Source organism: Pithys albifrons, chromosome Z (genome assembly GCF_047495875.1).
Source record: "Pithys albifrons albifrons isolate INPA30051 chromosome Z, PitAlb_v1, whole genome shotgun sequence".
Taxonomy (NCBI): Eukaryota; Metazoa; Chordata; class Aves; order Passeriformes; family Thamnophilidae; genus Pithys; species Pithys albifrons.
The window spans coordinates 54,535,555-54,552,298 of NC_092497.1; the positions used below are offsets into that span (position 1 = coordinate 54,535,555).

The 16,744-nt window shown below is 39.7% G+C and overlaps 1 protein-coding gene across 2 annotated transcripts in view; it reads right to left on the reverse strand.

Annotated features, from left to right (window-relative positions):
- The window catches only part of MEGF10 (multiple EGF like domains 10), an 86,363-nt gene that overhangs the window by 39,854 nt on the left and 29,765 nt on the right, over positions 1-16,744 (reverse strand). For both annotated transcript variants that reach the window (XM_071580840.1, XM_071580839.1), the window contains exons 6-9: positions 7,276-7,522; positions 6,275-6,395; positions 4,344-4,480; positions 885-1,097 (exon numbers count right to left, since the gene is read on the reverse strand). In XM_071580840.1, the coding sequence (XP_071436941.1) occupies positions 885-1,097; positions 4,344-4,480; positions 6,275-6,395; positions 7,276-7,522 (718 nt within the window). The remainder of the gene's footprint in view (positions 1-884; positions 1,098-4,343; positions 4,481-6,274; positions 6,396-7,275; positions 7,523-16,744) is intronic.

A 16,744-nucleotide genomic window follows, 5' to 3' on the forward strand; every position in this document is an offset into this window, starting at 1 on the left:
CTCAGTAGTTCATGTAAATACCTTTCACAGGTATTTGCAACAGTAAAAATTTAGATTATGCTCACAAACCTTCTCTAAGATACTCTTATTAGTAATGCAACTAAATGTAAGCAAATGCACAATGACCACAGTATTTAATCAGAACTGTTTTGTAACAAGAGAAAGCTGTCCAGAATTGTTCTATAAATAATATGTTGGCTCCCCTCAACTGACATCTGACATTCCTCCCTCACAGCTGAAACTTTTTCTCCAAATAACTAATTTCTATATTTTCATAACAATACATTCAAATGCTGTGAAATCCACAAAGACATACAAAACTCAGAAAAATAGGATCCAGTACTGCCTGAATAAGGAGAGATAGAAAAAGATAAGAAAATTGGAAAAATTTCATTCGATTTCCAGGGATCAGATTTTATCTGCTTACTAGAAAAATCACTGAAATGACAAAAAATGTATTTTTGAAATCTAGATTTACAATTGGTAAGGCTCTGAAAATTTGTAATAAAGTAGTCATCTACAGCAACTCTTAGAGAGAGACAGAAATGCTCAAGCTTCTCATGACCAACTCAGAAGACTATACACCCACTGAGGTGTCCATATAAAGGTCACATTTTTTCTTTACATTTATTTCAGGACTCAGAGACAAAATATATCAGTGCATATTACAATCAAATACATTTGCAAGCACTAAAACTCAGAAGCTCTTTTGGGTTGATATTTTCTTTCTTGACGTGAGAACACCAAATACTATTACAAGTTTTTAGCTGCTTCTGCTTGCATGAAGGTACCAGAAAAATCAGGAAATATTCATTTTCAGATTATACTTGGATTTGTATGTTCTATGCAGGGAAAGAAAGGAGACTAAAGGGTGAAAAGCCTACCTCCAGGTATTGGGCATGTGGCAGGGACACTTCTTATCACACTTGAGACCATAAATTCCCTCGGGGCAAAGTCTGGTTTCACAGTGCTCTCCAGTGTATCCTGGTTCACAGAGACAGGCACCACTAATGTGGTAACACTTCCCACCATTCACACACTTGCAGGTCTCTGCACAAAGCACTCCGTAACTCCCCACTGGGCACTCATCTTGGCATCTGTGGGGGAAAAAAACAAAAAATAAAAACAAAAAAAACACAAAAGACCCCCCAAATTAGTTTGATTTCCCATGAACTACAGCTTTTGTAGATTTAAGGGAAACATGGTTATAAGGAATCTCTTACATGAATCAAAAACTTTATGTAACTTTAAACTGGCCTCCCTTCTCTCCAACACAGGAGACAACTTTCATACACAGACCATTGCACTCCACAATCAGGAGCCAGAACACAACCAATCACCCTTAAATCAGACCTGAAGAACAAAGGAATAAGAATGTGGTTTCAAAAGCCATTCAACTCCTCTAAGAGGCCTGGACTCTCCTCTGAGGAGCAGCATGAGCAGCCACAGACACTCAGCCCCAGCTGCTCCCTGATCAAAGTATCTTCTAACTCTGTTTCCAGAGTACCTTTCTTTGTAGAATTTCATTCTAAGCCCTTTTGTTGTTGTTGATGATGATGATGATGATTTTGCCCATCAAAACTCAGGATGACATGGAAAAATCTTCAGGAACTCAAACCCTGGCTATTTTTCTGACAGATGAAAATGGGAATTTACCGTAAAGACTTGAGTCCAAACCATATGGGAAAGTAGCAATGGTTTCTGTTGCTCTCTAAGGAAAATACAACTTAATAAAGGACTTCTTCACTCAACTTTTTCATTCATAGAGCTTTAAGAAGACAGACATTTTATTTAACAGACTTATTTCCTTCATATTTTACATTTGAAAGGCATGACTTAACCTGACTGCTAAAGGAGAATTTTCAGTACCCTGATTCTAAAACTTGCAGGTCCTTAAATGAGTTTCTGGATTGTAATTTCATTCGGCAATGTCTTATGAGTTTTGATGTCTTCAGGTTTATCTTCTCTGTGTTTTACAGCTGAATTGCTGTAAAGGCCAGTGCTACTACAGCATTACTAAATGCTCCAGCACTAAATGCATTTAAAATATTTCATTACATATATGAGAGCAGATCTCTCAACTCAACAGGTTCATGCCTGAGAGCCAAGGATGACAATATCTCATAGCTTATGTGTCAAGGCAAATGCCTGTATTTTTCAATATAAGCATTCTATAGAGTCTGAATTATGTTAACATAGACAAAAAGACAAAACAACTAAATCCCAAAGCTTTAGAGCCAGAATATGCTGACATTAAAGTCCTGAGGTGTGCTATGAACTCAGCATATGGCACCATTATGGTAACTTGTCTACCTTTATGTTTTGTCAAGTTACAAATTGTACAAAAATATTACTTGATAATTGTCTTGGGTTGTTTTTATTAGCTTGTAACTTCCTCATTTCCCCCATCCTGTAAAAGAGTTTCTGTGCTGTCCTCTTCCTATTTTTCTTATAAACTGGGTGGGTTTGGGTTTCATTTGGCTTTTGTATCATTGGTGGTTTATTACACAAGAATTTCAAAGACACATGATACAAGGCACTGTAAAATATAATAAAAATATATAGTAGAGCTCTCTGAGATAAAATGGTTATGTATTTTCATTTCATGTTTCTGCAGTATTTGTCTCAATCTGATACTGATATCTAGAATTTTCAAACCATTCATTATCCTGTCCTGACTGAAGTCAGCAATAAAATGTCCTTTGCTTCTGAGGTGTAGCATAATATCAGAGCTAATACTTCTGTTTCAGTGTTTCCTAATGAAGTTATACAAATACAGCTGAGAATGAATTTTCTTCAAGTGAAAATCAGGAATCCCAACCAAATTGGACAAAATGTAACATTGCAATTTTATTTTTTAGTTCATTTTTTTAAATTTAACTCCATCATCATCAGCTTGTGAAAGACCCTTTTCCAGTTTGTGGTGAGGACAAGCATCAGTCAAAAAGTATTAGGCAGAAGAATTATAAAGATATTTTAAATGAGATTCCCCTGTATTAGCTAAGATCACCTAGAAACTGTTACATGCTCTGTGAGTCCTTGCTGTAAGACCAACTTCCAGGAGTTGCCAGCACCCCAAAATCTCAGACAAACACTGTTGAAGTTACAAACAGAAGTGGAGGATAGCTTACCACTTCTAAAAACCACCTTTTTGCTGCTGGCGTGTATGTGCTACCTCAGCCATTGCCCACACACTTCTTGTAACAGTTCCCTCCTTTGCCAGTTCACTGACATGAAATGAGAACCTGGTCCACAGCCTTGCTACTGACCCATTCCTACCCTTGGACTATCTTGAAAAACAAAAGAAGTGCAAATACAGCCTGTTCTGTAGGAAAAGATGGAGCTCAGATTTGGAAAAGTGATCAAAATGCTGCAGCCTGTAAGGCATTTCAGATGATGGTCAGGTTTAAATTACAACACAAAACATGTATTACTTTTAGAGACTCCAGTGTAGTGCAGTGCTTAGACACTCACATGGATATTCCTCTGATTTCCCTGCAGCATTGTCTGTGTCTGTTTAAACACATCTACCACCTTCTGCACTGTATTTTCAGATACAAATATAATTGTGACATGAAAATGGCTCTGAACTAATTATTTCTCTTCTTCATGAGGTGGTTTTGATTTTTCCCCTTATGTCTGGCACAGCACTAACCACGTTCTGTGAACACTCATGTGGGAGGTGCATATGGTTATAATACCCACAGTTGTTGGCAGAGAGCCCCTTGACTGACCCCAGTGATCCAGCTGCTGCTGACATCAGAAAATGTGTGCTGTTTAAAATATACATTGGAAAAGGACTTGTTTTGTCCCTTTCCACTGCCTTCAAAAATGATGTGTCACTGTATTATTTTTCCACTCTACCATGTTAATGATCAGAAAATAAATGTTTCATTCCATTTGATTTAAATACTTTAGGAGACACGTCCCCAGCTTGCCCATTTTTGAAGATGAATTGAATGAGCCTCCCTTGCTGCCACAACTGCCAGACATCTGCACAAAACCACGAGCTTCCCTCCTCATGCTTTCACCACAACCCGAGCTGCATCATTCTGCAACCCACCCAAGCAAAGACCCACAGGAACTGCCAGAGCACAGGCCGCAGCAGGAAAATACTGAAACTAAGCAGTTCCTTCACAGAAGGGTTCTTTCACACACTCACACATGTTAAGCTTGCAACCCAGCTTCAGCTAAGTGACATGGAAATATTTCATAATCAAAATCAGCTCTTTTAATCACATCACAGATACTTTAATTCTTCTTTCTACCAGGTTCTTAACCCTCACTGTTGTAGCAGAGGCTCTTTCAGGCTCAGCAGCCTGGTAAAAATGAGTTTTCCTCACCTTTCTCCTGTGTAACCCGGACTGCAGTGGCATTGACCTGTTGCTGAGTCACAGGTCCCTCCGTTGTGGCACTGGCACTCCTGGGAACAGTTTTTCCCAAAACGACCCTCAGGACAAGGCTGACCACAGACCATGCCCTATGTGTGCAGAAAAGAAATCTTAATGTTAGATTTGGGATTACAGCTTGAATGGACAAGGAAGAAAGGATTGCAATGAAGGAAGATTGAGGAGATATTGTGTTACTTGTCCAGTGCTGATCTAGGAAATGCCAAACTCTCCTCAGCTTCAAATGTGGAGTGTGTTCCAGCACTGGAGGAATAATCTTCTAGGATTTCCATTTTGGAAGTAAAAGCTCATGAAAAACACTCTCTTTATGCAACCGTGAAAACACTTATATATTTAAGACTAAGTGATGTCAAGCTCTTCCCAATTTATTTACCAGGAGTAGTATATATCAAGATACTGGGGATGCCCTCCAGTGTTGTAGGAATCAGTAATTTCTGTAATGCCCCAATTATACTACTTTATGATAAGTTGGCTTTTTTCCCTGATGAAAGCTGTTTGTAACTTCATTTAAAGCAGCATATCCTAGAATCTTAGGTAGGATGATTGCTCCCTTCAATGGGTTTTGAATTTCTGCAATGCTTTTCACATCCTTGGAATTAATTACAGCTGGGTACTGAGTGGAGTATCAGATCTTAAGACTTTCAAGAAGCTATTTCAAATGTATTTACAGGCATTTTATCAGACAAAAGACTCATCTAACATAAGATACTGCAGAATTTGTACCTGGCTACTTCAAACCTCCCTTACAGAAAAAAGAAAAAATGTTATACTGACAAAATTGTCTTTCAGAGAACTGAAAGTTCTAAAATTATAAATTATGTTTAAATAATTACTTGTAAAGGAAAATTAGTCAAGGCGCTGAGCAGTAATTTATTGGTTAAGACACACACTGGTATAACTCTTCCCTCACTGCTTTATGTGTTATCTCATTTCTCAGTAGCTGTGTTCAGGCAGATAAATGGATTCAAGAATTTAGGCAAACATTTGTATTTTATACCAATAATTTCATTCTTCTAACATAAAAAGAGATAAAAAGTAATAATGGCCATGGCTAGGTAGTCAGGTGAGTGGTGCTTTTCGAACCCACAGCCAGAGATTATATTTTGTAGCTCTTCTCTCTAGTTGTTCAAAAACTGACCTCCGCCACAGGTTATCTAATATCTCAATTATCACTCGGTAATTAGAAGATCAGTAAATGTGAATTTTCACACAAAATGAACATTTAAACAGAACATATAATTAACAAATAGTCATGATCAATATTATCAGCAAATGTACTTAAAGTATTTATTTGTGCTTTGATCACCTTCCAATTTCATCATTGGCCAACTTCAAGTTGGCAGCCTGATAGTGGGGAAAGCTACTTGCAGCTCTGAGGTCAGCTCTTCTTTCCCTACCCTCTCATAAAAGGGTGGAAATTCTAAAGATAATGACCAAGTTGTGATGTTCCATTTCCTCTGCATTTGGCACAGTATCTAAGGGTTTTGAGGTTTTGCCATGCTCACTGTACATATGAAAACAGGCACCAACCTCAAGGGTGTCACCTCCCTATAATATCAAATTACATCTTAAAATTAATGACATCCTGACAAGATCTAATGGATATTGCCTTGTCACAGTACAATTCATGCCTTTTGCTTCCCAGAATCTCATATAGTTAAAAAGGCAGCACAGAACTGGGGAACTTTCAGTAACAGATGGTTTTGCAAGTATTTTATTTCAGACCCTTATGCTAAAATATGTTTCTCATTACTCCTGACTACAAGCAGACTGCATTTGTTATCCTCATTTGCTACCCTCTGCTGCCCAAAATCTGAAAATATGGAAGTTGTAGGGGGTTGTGTGGGTTTCAGAAGTGCTTTTACCATCCATCCTGGCGGGCAGGAGCACTCCCCAGTGACGTGGTGACAGACGCCTCCATTCTGGCATGGGCACCTCTCCTCACACTGCGGGCCGTGCTTTCCTGGTGGACAGAGATCCTCACAGCTGCAGAGAGTTTGGGGTGATGGGAGAGTTTGGAAGGCGTGGTGGACCACAGGGACAACCATTACTTCAGCACACACTCCAGTCTTTGTTTTTAACAATGTCAATAAATTTCCCCACCAAAAGCGTGAAGCAGAAAGCAGTGCAACACCAGGATATGCACACTGAACATTGCACAGCATCCACACAACAAACCTTAGGAACACTCTAGGAATTATTTCTTCTTAAGTTACTTCTTTATACACAGTTTGGTGCTCATTCATTGCTACCAACAAAAGTTCAAAATCTGTTCTGGAGTGACAAAGCCAAATAATTCCATGTTTCAACATCACTCTCTACAACTCCCTGAAAGGAGCTTGTAGCCAGGTGGGGACTGATTTCTACTCCCAGATAACCTGCAGTAGCACAGGAGGGCACAGTCTTAAACTGCACCAGTGAGGTTTAGGTTGGACATTAGGAAGAAGTTCTTTACAGAAAGAGTGATTGGGCATTGGAATGAGCTGCCCAGGGAGGTGGTGGAGTCACCATCCCTGGAGGTGTTTCAGAACAGATTGGATGTGGCACTCGGTGCCATGGTATAGTAGACAGGGTGGTGTTGGGTCAAAGTCTGGACTCAGTGATTTCAGAGGTCTTTTCCAACCTTAGCTGATTCTGTAATGTGATTTTCCAGACTGTTTTCACGATGGCCACAAAGAAGCTCCTGCTGCTGCTTTCACTGAGCAGCCCAAGTCAAGGGGGTTTCTCTCAGCAGCACATACGGATGTGCCCTGCAATGCAGTTTGCCCAAACCTGCTTCCCTGCCTAAAACTTAATCTAAGCTGAATTTCCCTCACCAGCACTCTTTGAAAAACCTGTATATCCCAACAACACCCCCACTGCTTACAAGGCACCGGTGTATCCTGGTGGACACCTGCACTCCCCAGTCACGTGGTCGCAGGTGGCTCCGTTCTGGCACTGGCATTTTTGGTGGCAGTCGTTCCCATAGGTGCCAGGGTCACAGCGTTCCTCGCAGCGCCAGCCCTTGAACCCCGAGGCGCAGTGACAGGCGCCCGTGATGGGGTTGCACAGTGCTCCGTTCTTGCACTGGCAGCGGCTGCTGCAGTGGGGGCCCCAGTGGTCACTGTCACACGCTAAACAGGCAGAAAGGAAAACAAAATTGCCGCAGTTTTATTACGGTTTGTGTCACAGTGCTGAAGATGGTGTGAGTCAGCTGTGAAACCAAAAAAAGAAAGGTTATAAAATGGAAGCAGTTATTCCTCAGTTGATCCTCGAGGATCCTGGCAGGCAGACTGGACTTAATCTGTGCGTGCCAGTTCTGACACAGAAAAGCATTTTAAAATAAGAAGTAAATGCAAGTTCTAGCCTCTTAATTGTCCAAACTCCTCATCGTGATTATACCATAAAAAACCAGTTAGGGTTGCAGGGACATTCCATTCACAGAGAGAAGTCTTGCTAACTTAAAAAAACACAGTTTAAATCCATGAACAACTGTCTGAATCCCGGAAGGAAGTTGCAAAGCTTGCTCAGTGTAAACTTACAACTTTTGACAAATCCAGAAATTCCTACTTGTTTCCATAATTGCAAATATTTCCTTTTCAATCCTGCAATACACTAATAGGGCAAAAGAAAACACACAAAGTGTTTCAACAAGGAATATAAATTAACAATTACATGGTTAAACTTCATATGGATGTTGCAAATTTGGCTATCAAATGTGTCTTCACAATCATGCATATCCATCTTTTCTTGCCTGCCCCAATCCATCCTATTAAAACCCTACAAGCAAACCACTTAGGTGATTTCAGCATCCAAAGAAACACCTAATGTTAAGGAAGGAATTTTATCTTAAGAAACATGGGTGTTTTGTAAAAAGCCTGAAGATTAAGGTCACCTAGAGTTCAACAGGAACGTACTAATCATATGGTCAAATGATCTGATTTTATTTTTATGCTGTGTTGATAACAGCAGTACAATGGGAAAGCCTCAATTGCAGCGATCATAAGCCCAAGCTCTCCTCTTGGAGACTGACAACCTTTGTTCTCCCAGTCTTCTCCTGGGGCAAAAAACCCAGGCAAAGAACAGGCACACTTTCCTAGACTAATGCAAAGTAATTCAAGAATGCTCCTCAGGGTACGAATTATTCAGCTGTAAGAGTTGTTCACTCAGGCTACACAAATAAAAAGGAATTAGGGTCTTTTCAAGAATCTGCTCTTTAAGATTTTTTTTTTCCAGGACAGGTCACTAGAACATGCACCCATAATGGGGATATTGTGAGTGCTCACACACAATGAAACAGAGAGCAACAGAAAGTGGTGTATGTATTATGAACACCCAGTAGTCCTATTGGACTATTAGAACAACTGCCCATCTTATTACTGGCTTTTTGCTTGGAAGATTTGTGGGTTTTGTGGTGGGCAGGCAACAGGTTTATAAACAGTTCACAGTGCTGTTTACAGCATCTCACAAATTGCCTCGTGCCATGGTAACTCACATTCATTCAGAACTGATACAGGTTTATTTTCAACATGCCTGCGTAGAATAGAATAATGTGTAATCCTCATGCTTAACCAGTCCTGAAATTGTTGTCAGGAAACCAGATATTTTAAGTTATATAAAAATATACATACAGGTGGCTGGAGGGCTGAGAGAGTCACATGTTCTGTCATGACTGAGCAGAACAACCTAATAATTTTTTTTTCATTTTGCTTAACCCATTATTCTGGATTCAGAAAACAGTCTTCATTCTTCTAGACAAAAATTCAATTTCAATTTCTGCTATTTCTCATGGAATAATTAAAAATAAATAAATAAAAAATAATTTAAAAACGCCCTCCTCCTGTCCAAGCACATCTGATAAACAGAATTCAGACTGATTGCCAGACCACAACTGTCCCAGTGAGGAAGGTGGCCTGAACATGCTCTGGATATAAAGATGAGACAGGCATGAGAAGGCTTATTCATGGCTGGTAAGTGAGAGCTTGTGTTCTTTCACCAGTTGCTGGAAACGGGGTATTTGGTGCAGTGCAATGACATTCATGTGCTGCCTGAAGACCCTGTGCAAAAAGTTTCAGAGTCACACAGAGCAAAAACATCTTCTGCCACTGCATCGAGCACCCAGCCAGCATGACTGCCTTGCTAGAAAGTGCCTCATGTGGGAAGCAGTGCATAACAATTTATGAGTTTCCTGGCATGATCTTCTCATTGTGTTTGCAGGAAATCATTAAAACAAACAAACAAAAAAACCCCAAAAACCATTATCTAGCTGCTAAAGGATTCCAGGTCACACGATCATTCTCCTGGCAATGACTAGGTAAATATCAAATACTGACTATGCAACATTGATTACAGCCCAAAGCTGAAGCATTCCACTAGGACAGTGGTGGCCCAGCCATATTACAATTTCATGATAGTCCTTTATACGAGGTCTGTCACTAGCCTTGCATCTGTCTGTGAGTTATGGGCAGAACTGTGGAGAAATGTGCAGGATTAAGAGGAATAAATAATAATACTGAACAAGATGGATAAATCACATATTTTACCTCTATGTCCCCTGACTGATAATCAGTAATGTTCTCTGTAGGAAATTAGAGTGATTTGTCAGAAACTGATGCTCAGTTTACTATTAAAAACAGGAGGACAAAGGATAGATATGTTTCCTGTGGCAAGTCTGGGTTATTTTTAATTAGTTTGGGAGGCTAACTTTACCAGGTTATTACATCAGACTATTTCTGCTGCTTCCTAGTATTCAAACACTGAGAAAGCTGGGCTGGAAGTCCCACATCTGCTAATCTGGTGGAATAGGATAGTCTTTGAGGCAATGACTATGGTCAGGTTACAGACTGTCAGCTGGAGTTCAGTCAGAATGGCTGTGCTGACTGCACCAAGGTCACAGGCACATGTATAGGTCACACACTTCATGCAGGCACAGCAAAAGCCTGAGCTACTGAGGTCTGCACAGATCTGGAGCTGCAAGTCGCATCTCTCAAAACAAGGTGTATGTGAAAGGCAAGCAAAGTGTAGAGACAAGAGCCCCATGTTCTGAACGGTTTCAGCACCAGGATGATGTACCCCAGCCCTGACCACTCCTGATCTAAAATCCAGCTATCAAAACAGGACTAATTTTCAGTGTTGATTATACAGAAGTGGCCTAATGTTGTTCTGTTTTACACAGAACACCTTCCTTACACAAGTCCTTTGCCTTCCCATTTTCACATGTTTTATTTAACCTCAGGTTTTTATGTTTTAAGTAGAAATGTTTAGGTTCCCTGTCAGCCTTTGCAGTAGATCCACAGAGTCCTTTTTGCCTTCACCTTATGCTGGGGGGAGGGGGGAAAACATAAACTTTTAACAAGCACCATAGTATTAATGCCACACCTTGTTCTTATTTTTACTTCTATACATTCATTTGGAAATGTCTTTTTGGTCACCACAGTATGAGCACGGTATGCACATCACACAACGCCAAAAATACAGGAAAAGTTTAAGTTTCCTCTCAAACGGCTACCCTGTGGTAAGAATCTCTAAGACTTCACAGATCTACCATGATAAAAATTCTTGCTCACAATGAGTGCCGAACGACTCGAGAAACAGAGGGATGCTCAAGGACCTAATGGTGAAAAAAATCACCTTCAAGAAGAAATTGAAATCTGTGATGCAAAGTGCTATCAGTTTGGGGCTTTTCCAGGCATCTTTGAAGAGGCAGAGTGCTGTAGTATGGTATGCCATCTCCTAGTAAAATAACTTAATGCATATTGTTATTATGCTGGGCTAGATTTAGAATCATGGAATCATAGAATGGATTGGGTTGGAAAAGCCCTCCGAGATCATCAAGTCCAACCCTTGGTCCAACTCCACTCCCTTTACCAGATCATGGCACTCAGTGCCACGGCCAATCTCAGCTGAAAAACCTGCAGGGATGGGGAATCCACCCCCTCTCTGGGCAGCCCATTCCAATGTCTGATTCCTCTCTCTGGAAAGAATTTTTTTTGATCTCCAACTTCAATTTCCCCTGGCAGAGCTTGAGCCCATCGTGCCCCCTTGTCCTATTGCTGAGTGCCTGGGAGAAGAGACCAAACCCCACCTTGCCAGAACTTCCCTTCAGGGAGTTCCAGACAGTGCTGAGGTCACCTCTGAGCCTCCTCTTCTCTAGGCTAAACACCCCCAGCTCCCTCAGCCTCTTCCCACAGCACTTGTGTTCCAGTCCCTTCTCCAGCCTCGTTGCTCTTCTCTGGCCCCATTCCAGCCCCTCAATCTCTTTCCTGAACTGAGGGGCCCAGAACTGAACACAACACTCAAGGTGTGGCCTCCCCAAGGCAGAGTCCAGGGGAAGGGTCACTGCCCTGGTCCTTCTGGCCACGCTATTTTTGATACAGGCCAGGATCCCATTGGCCTTCTTGGCCACCTGGGCACACTGTTGGCTCATGTTGAGCTTCCTGTCAATTAGTACTCCAAGGTCCCTTTCTGCCTGGCTGCTCTCCAGCCACTCTGTGCCCAGCCTGGAGCACTGCAGGGGGTTGTTGTGGCCAAAGGGCAGAACCTGCACTTGGCCTTATTGAACTTCATCCCATTGGAATCAGCCCATCTCTCAAGTCTATCCAGATCCCCCTGCAGAGCCCTCCTGCCTTCCAGCAGGTCAACACTCCCTCCCAGCTTGGTGTCATCAGCAAATTTGCTGATGATGGACTCAATCCCCTCATCTAAATCATCAATAAAGATGTTAAACAGGACTGGACCCAACACAGACCCCTGGGGAACACCACTGGTGACTGGCCGCCAGCTGGATGCAGCTCCGTTCACCAGCACTCTCTGGGCCCGACCCTCCAGCCAGCTCTTAATCCAGGAGAGGGTACACTTGTCCAAGCCATGGGCTACCAGCTTTTCTCTGGTTTTGTGCACATGATTCCTGTGAGCTGCTGGTGATTTGCAAACTGGCATGGTGGAACACCCACATTTTATAGCACAAGGTATGATTGTTATAATAATCTGAAGCACATGTGAAGAATTTGGCAACTACTTCATTGCTTCTTATAAACAGACACTTTTAATACTTTTAAGGGGCTTTTCTGCTATTTTTTAATGCTGATTTAATAAAAAGGCAATGAAAAGTGCAAGCGAGTCTGAGTTTACTCCTGACAAATCCAATTTGATCACCTAAAGTTCTGCACTCCTCTAAAGAATAGTGTATAATGAGAAGAAAATAAGGCTATCAAATCAAGACAAAGAACATTTCACAAGAAAAACCTCCTTAGAATCTTAGCTTGCAACTATTTTTTAGCTATGCCACAATTACCTTTATAAAATTATAGTCAAGTCAGACAATGTTTATTGCAGTATTTATTTTAAAGATCTTTCTTCTTTTTTTTTTTGCTAATGGGGAGATAGAAGTGAAGAACCACAGTAAAACTAAGATTTACTTTTCTTACTATCATTTTTTATCAACTGTCCTGTATATAGCACCACAACAACTGAATGAGATTTTATTCTGTCTTACACATCTTTCTGCAAGGCACACTGCTGTGTATTTCTGGAAATATCTACTACTGTCAGAAACCAGAAGAGATTCCTACCGCAGCTTTAGAGTTATGTATTTTTATGAACTTCTGTAACAACTGAAAACAAAATTCCCTACCACAGACAGCAGAGAGGGTGTGAACTTTCCCTCACTTGGAACACAATATTGTGAAGTACAAATTTAAAATAAGCAAATAGTGCCATATATGTATATTCCTCTTTCTCTATCCCTGTTTCTTCAGATAGGCTCAAGAAACAGCAGCTTTTTCTTTCTTTTTTCTTTCTTTCTTTCTTTCTTTCTTTCTTTCTTTCTTTCTTTCTTTCTTTCTTTCTTTCTTTCTTTCTTTCTTTCTTTCTTTCTTTCTTTCTTTCTTTCTTTCTTTCTTTCTTTCTTTCTTTCTTTCTTTCTTTCTTTCTTTCTTTCTTTCTTTCTTTCTTTCTTTCTTTCTTTCTTTCTTTCTTTCTTTCTTTCTTTCTTTCTTTCTTTCTTTCTTTCTTTCTTTCTTTTCTTTCTCTCTCTCTCACTCCCTCTTTCTCTTTTTCCTTTTCTCTCTCTCTTTTCCTTATCTTTCTCTCTCCCATTTAAAAACTACTCCAGTGTTTTTAAGAGTATATAAATAAAAGAAGAATAATATATCTAGGAGAGGCCATAACTGATTTGCATTAAAAGGGAATAATCACCACAAATAGCAAAAAGTAGCCAGTGTAAGTAAAATAGGTCAATATTGAGACAGCGTACATTTCCAAAGGAGCAGCCCCTGACAGCCTTGTTATTGTGAGCAGGATTGCTAATCTCTGGACATGCTCTAAGGCATGACTTTCAAGAGGCAACAGAAGGGAAACTCATTGATTCACTGAGCAAAAACCATGACAAAAATATGGATGTTTTCACTAATCTAAATACACACCATCCCTCTACTGCAAAGTTTAGAGAGTATTCCTGAAACTACTCTCTGCTATTTCCATTTGGTTAGCTGCAGATCTAAATTGATGGCATTTCCTTCCCTTAGGATATTCCTGCAGGATAAGAAAGAGATAATAATACTCCCAACTGGAATTTAAACCCAGTAAAAGTAAATTCCTGGTGATTTTTAAAGCTATAAATACTCAAGTGTGTTTAGAATTTGACAAGATGCATTAAGCCTCTGGTGACATCAATGTGTATGTCAGCCTGGACAGCAAGACAGTAAATGTGGAACATGGCACACAGAAATTTCAGAGGTGAGTCAAAAAAGTGAGAAAACAAACCCAAGTATTCTGAAAACTAGAATAAAAACATCCCTTTGAAAAATCTACAAAGTATTATTTCATAAAACCATGAGATTATTATCCATATTTTTTTACTTTGTTCTAGTCATCTCAGAATGTTATGAAAATACATGCACATGCATATTAAAAATAAGTATTTTTCTTTTAAAGAATCTCTCCTAATAATTATATCAATCCCTTTTAGTAAAAGGGACATAGAATTCCCCCCCACCCACCTGCCCCAGAATGCCCTTTCTATTAAATCTGGATTTTCTTTCAGTCTTTTGTTTCTATCTGATTGCATTTGTTATGCTGTAGGCCTTTTACCCCGTGGCATATTTCTCATTGTTACTTTTTGTGTTGTGCATAAGAAAAGATTTTTATTCAAAATGCTAAGCTTAAATTCATTTTTTTCCTTTTTCACTGTATAAAAGCCTTTTGAGCCATGAAGTGGAAGAACAATGAAAATGTGTTTTTCAGATCCTATGAAAGACTGGAACTATATGCCTTTTACATGCCATAAATTTCACAAGACTCTTTAAAGTGCTTTGGACATCAGAATACAAGGATGGATAATTGATAAGGAAAACATGCACAGATGGTTGCTGGTGTTCATTTTATGATGCTACTGAGATAAAACCTCTCAGAAATAATCATTACTATAGGAAAAGTTACAAGATTTTAAGAACCTGCTTGTTCCATATCCTGTCTGTGATCCTGATTTTGCACAGATCTCTTTGTAGGACCATAAATTAGCCTCTCTCTCTCCTTTTTTTATTTTTGAAATTTTTTTCAATAACTTCAAGGTCATCTTAGTTTTTAAATTAGCAACAAATGTTATCCTTCACGTCCTTGAAAATCTCCTGAGTGAGACACTGAAAATATATAAGCCTGCCAATATATAATATATAAGGCAGATTGAAATTAAATCAGTACTAAAAATACTTTTGTACTGTTAATAGGAAAAATCCCTATTATTCAAGAAATCAACATAGGTAAACACTACAAGCATACAGAGCTTCCAAAATGTTGAAAAAGAGAAACAAAAAGCCTCTTCTATCCAGAAAATGTTTTCAAAGCAATAAAAGCATCACTATTTAATGGAATGCTTTCCTTCAGTAGATCTCAACATAAGTAAATGTAAGAACTCAGTCTGGTGGAAAGTAATTTTGTGTTTCTACTTCCTAAAGATTGGAGCTGTAATTCAGCAAAACGCTGAAGTATATCCTTAAAATCTAGTCATTTCCCTAGAACATCAAAACCAAAATGATTTATAGAACCAAAAATACATTAAATGTAAGAATAGTATTATTTCAAATACATAATTGTACTGAATTCTAGAGAAGCACAGCTGCTTTGTAGCCCTGGGAATTTTGATAGAATTTTGACACCACCTACCACAGTGACACCACCTAACACTGTAGTGACTCTGCCAACAATGAAGGTGATGGCAACTTCCATGAATACATTTTTTCCCTATTTGCACCTGATCTAACCTGCTGGTGGGTGAATTTCTCCCAAAGATACTCAGGCATGTTAGAGAAGAAAATTAATTTTTCAGCTGGAAAACCAGAAGTCAGTCAGGGAAAGTACAGCAGCAATTACTACAGAAGAATTAAGGATAAGGAAGAGCATAGGGCAGAAATAAGAATAGGTTAAATTTAAGATTGTTTATGACCTGCTGTCACTTTTGCTCACAGGATGCATTTGCAGAGAGCTGGGCTGGGGGCAGTTCTGCATTATTCAAATGAAGTATTTCTCTGCATTTGCCATAAAAGCAAAAAGCTCTCTGTCATGATATTCTGCAGTTTTACTTGTGTGTTTACCCATTCCTCAGTTCTGGGAATCAAGCCTTTCTAATGCAAGGATGTGGTTAAAACCATAACTTATTTCTGCAGCCCGTTGAATGGCTTGGAAAACTTAAGGATAAGCTGGCTCTCTCAGAATATCTTGCAAGCTCCATTAGTCCAAATGTTTCAGAAAACAAAGAGGAAAGCAACACCCTGGTCAGAAAAGCTCAACTCAAGATTCACAAGTCTTGCCATCACCACCACCCTTCTCAAGAGCTGCACTGTGGGGCTGTTTTGCTTGGGGTGCAAGTGTGCCTGTGGAAAACAGTCCCACATCCACCTCTGCAGGGTTAATGGAAATTAAAAACTCCACTGAGAAACTGGCAGTGCTTCTAACTCACGTGAGTGTCTCACACAGACTGTGCCAAGGGATCCAGTTTCTGCCACACTCTGCATCTGCCAAGTGCCATGAAGAAACCAGTGAGATTTTCACGGAATTTTCAAACTTTACAAACACCCACGACCATAAGTAAAGGAAGGAAATGTGACTGTAGCAGAGCTACTGTACTTTGAAAGTTTCCCTTAACAAGTGCATTTAAAGGTAACAAGTTGTTTCCCTGACCTGCCAACTTTAAATGTGCAGCTTAATGTATTAATGAAAAAGCCAGTTCTCTCCTCATGTTTTATAAAAACCTGGAGCCAAATTATGACTTTGTGACACTTTTTCTATACCCATGACCTCAGACTGTGTTCCTGATGAAATCCTACACATAACCAATACAATCGAATTACAAATTAGAACCC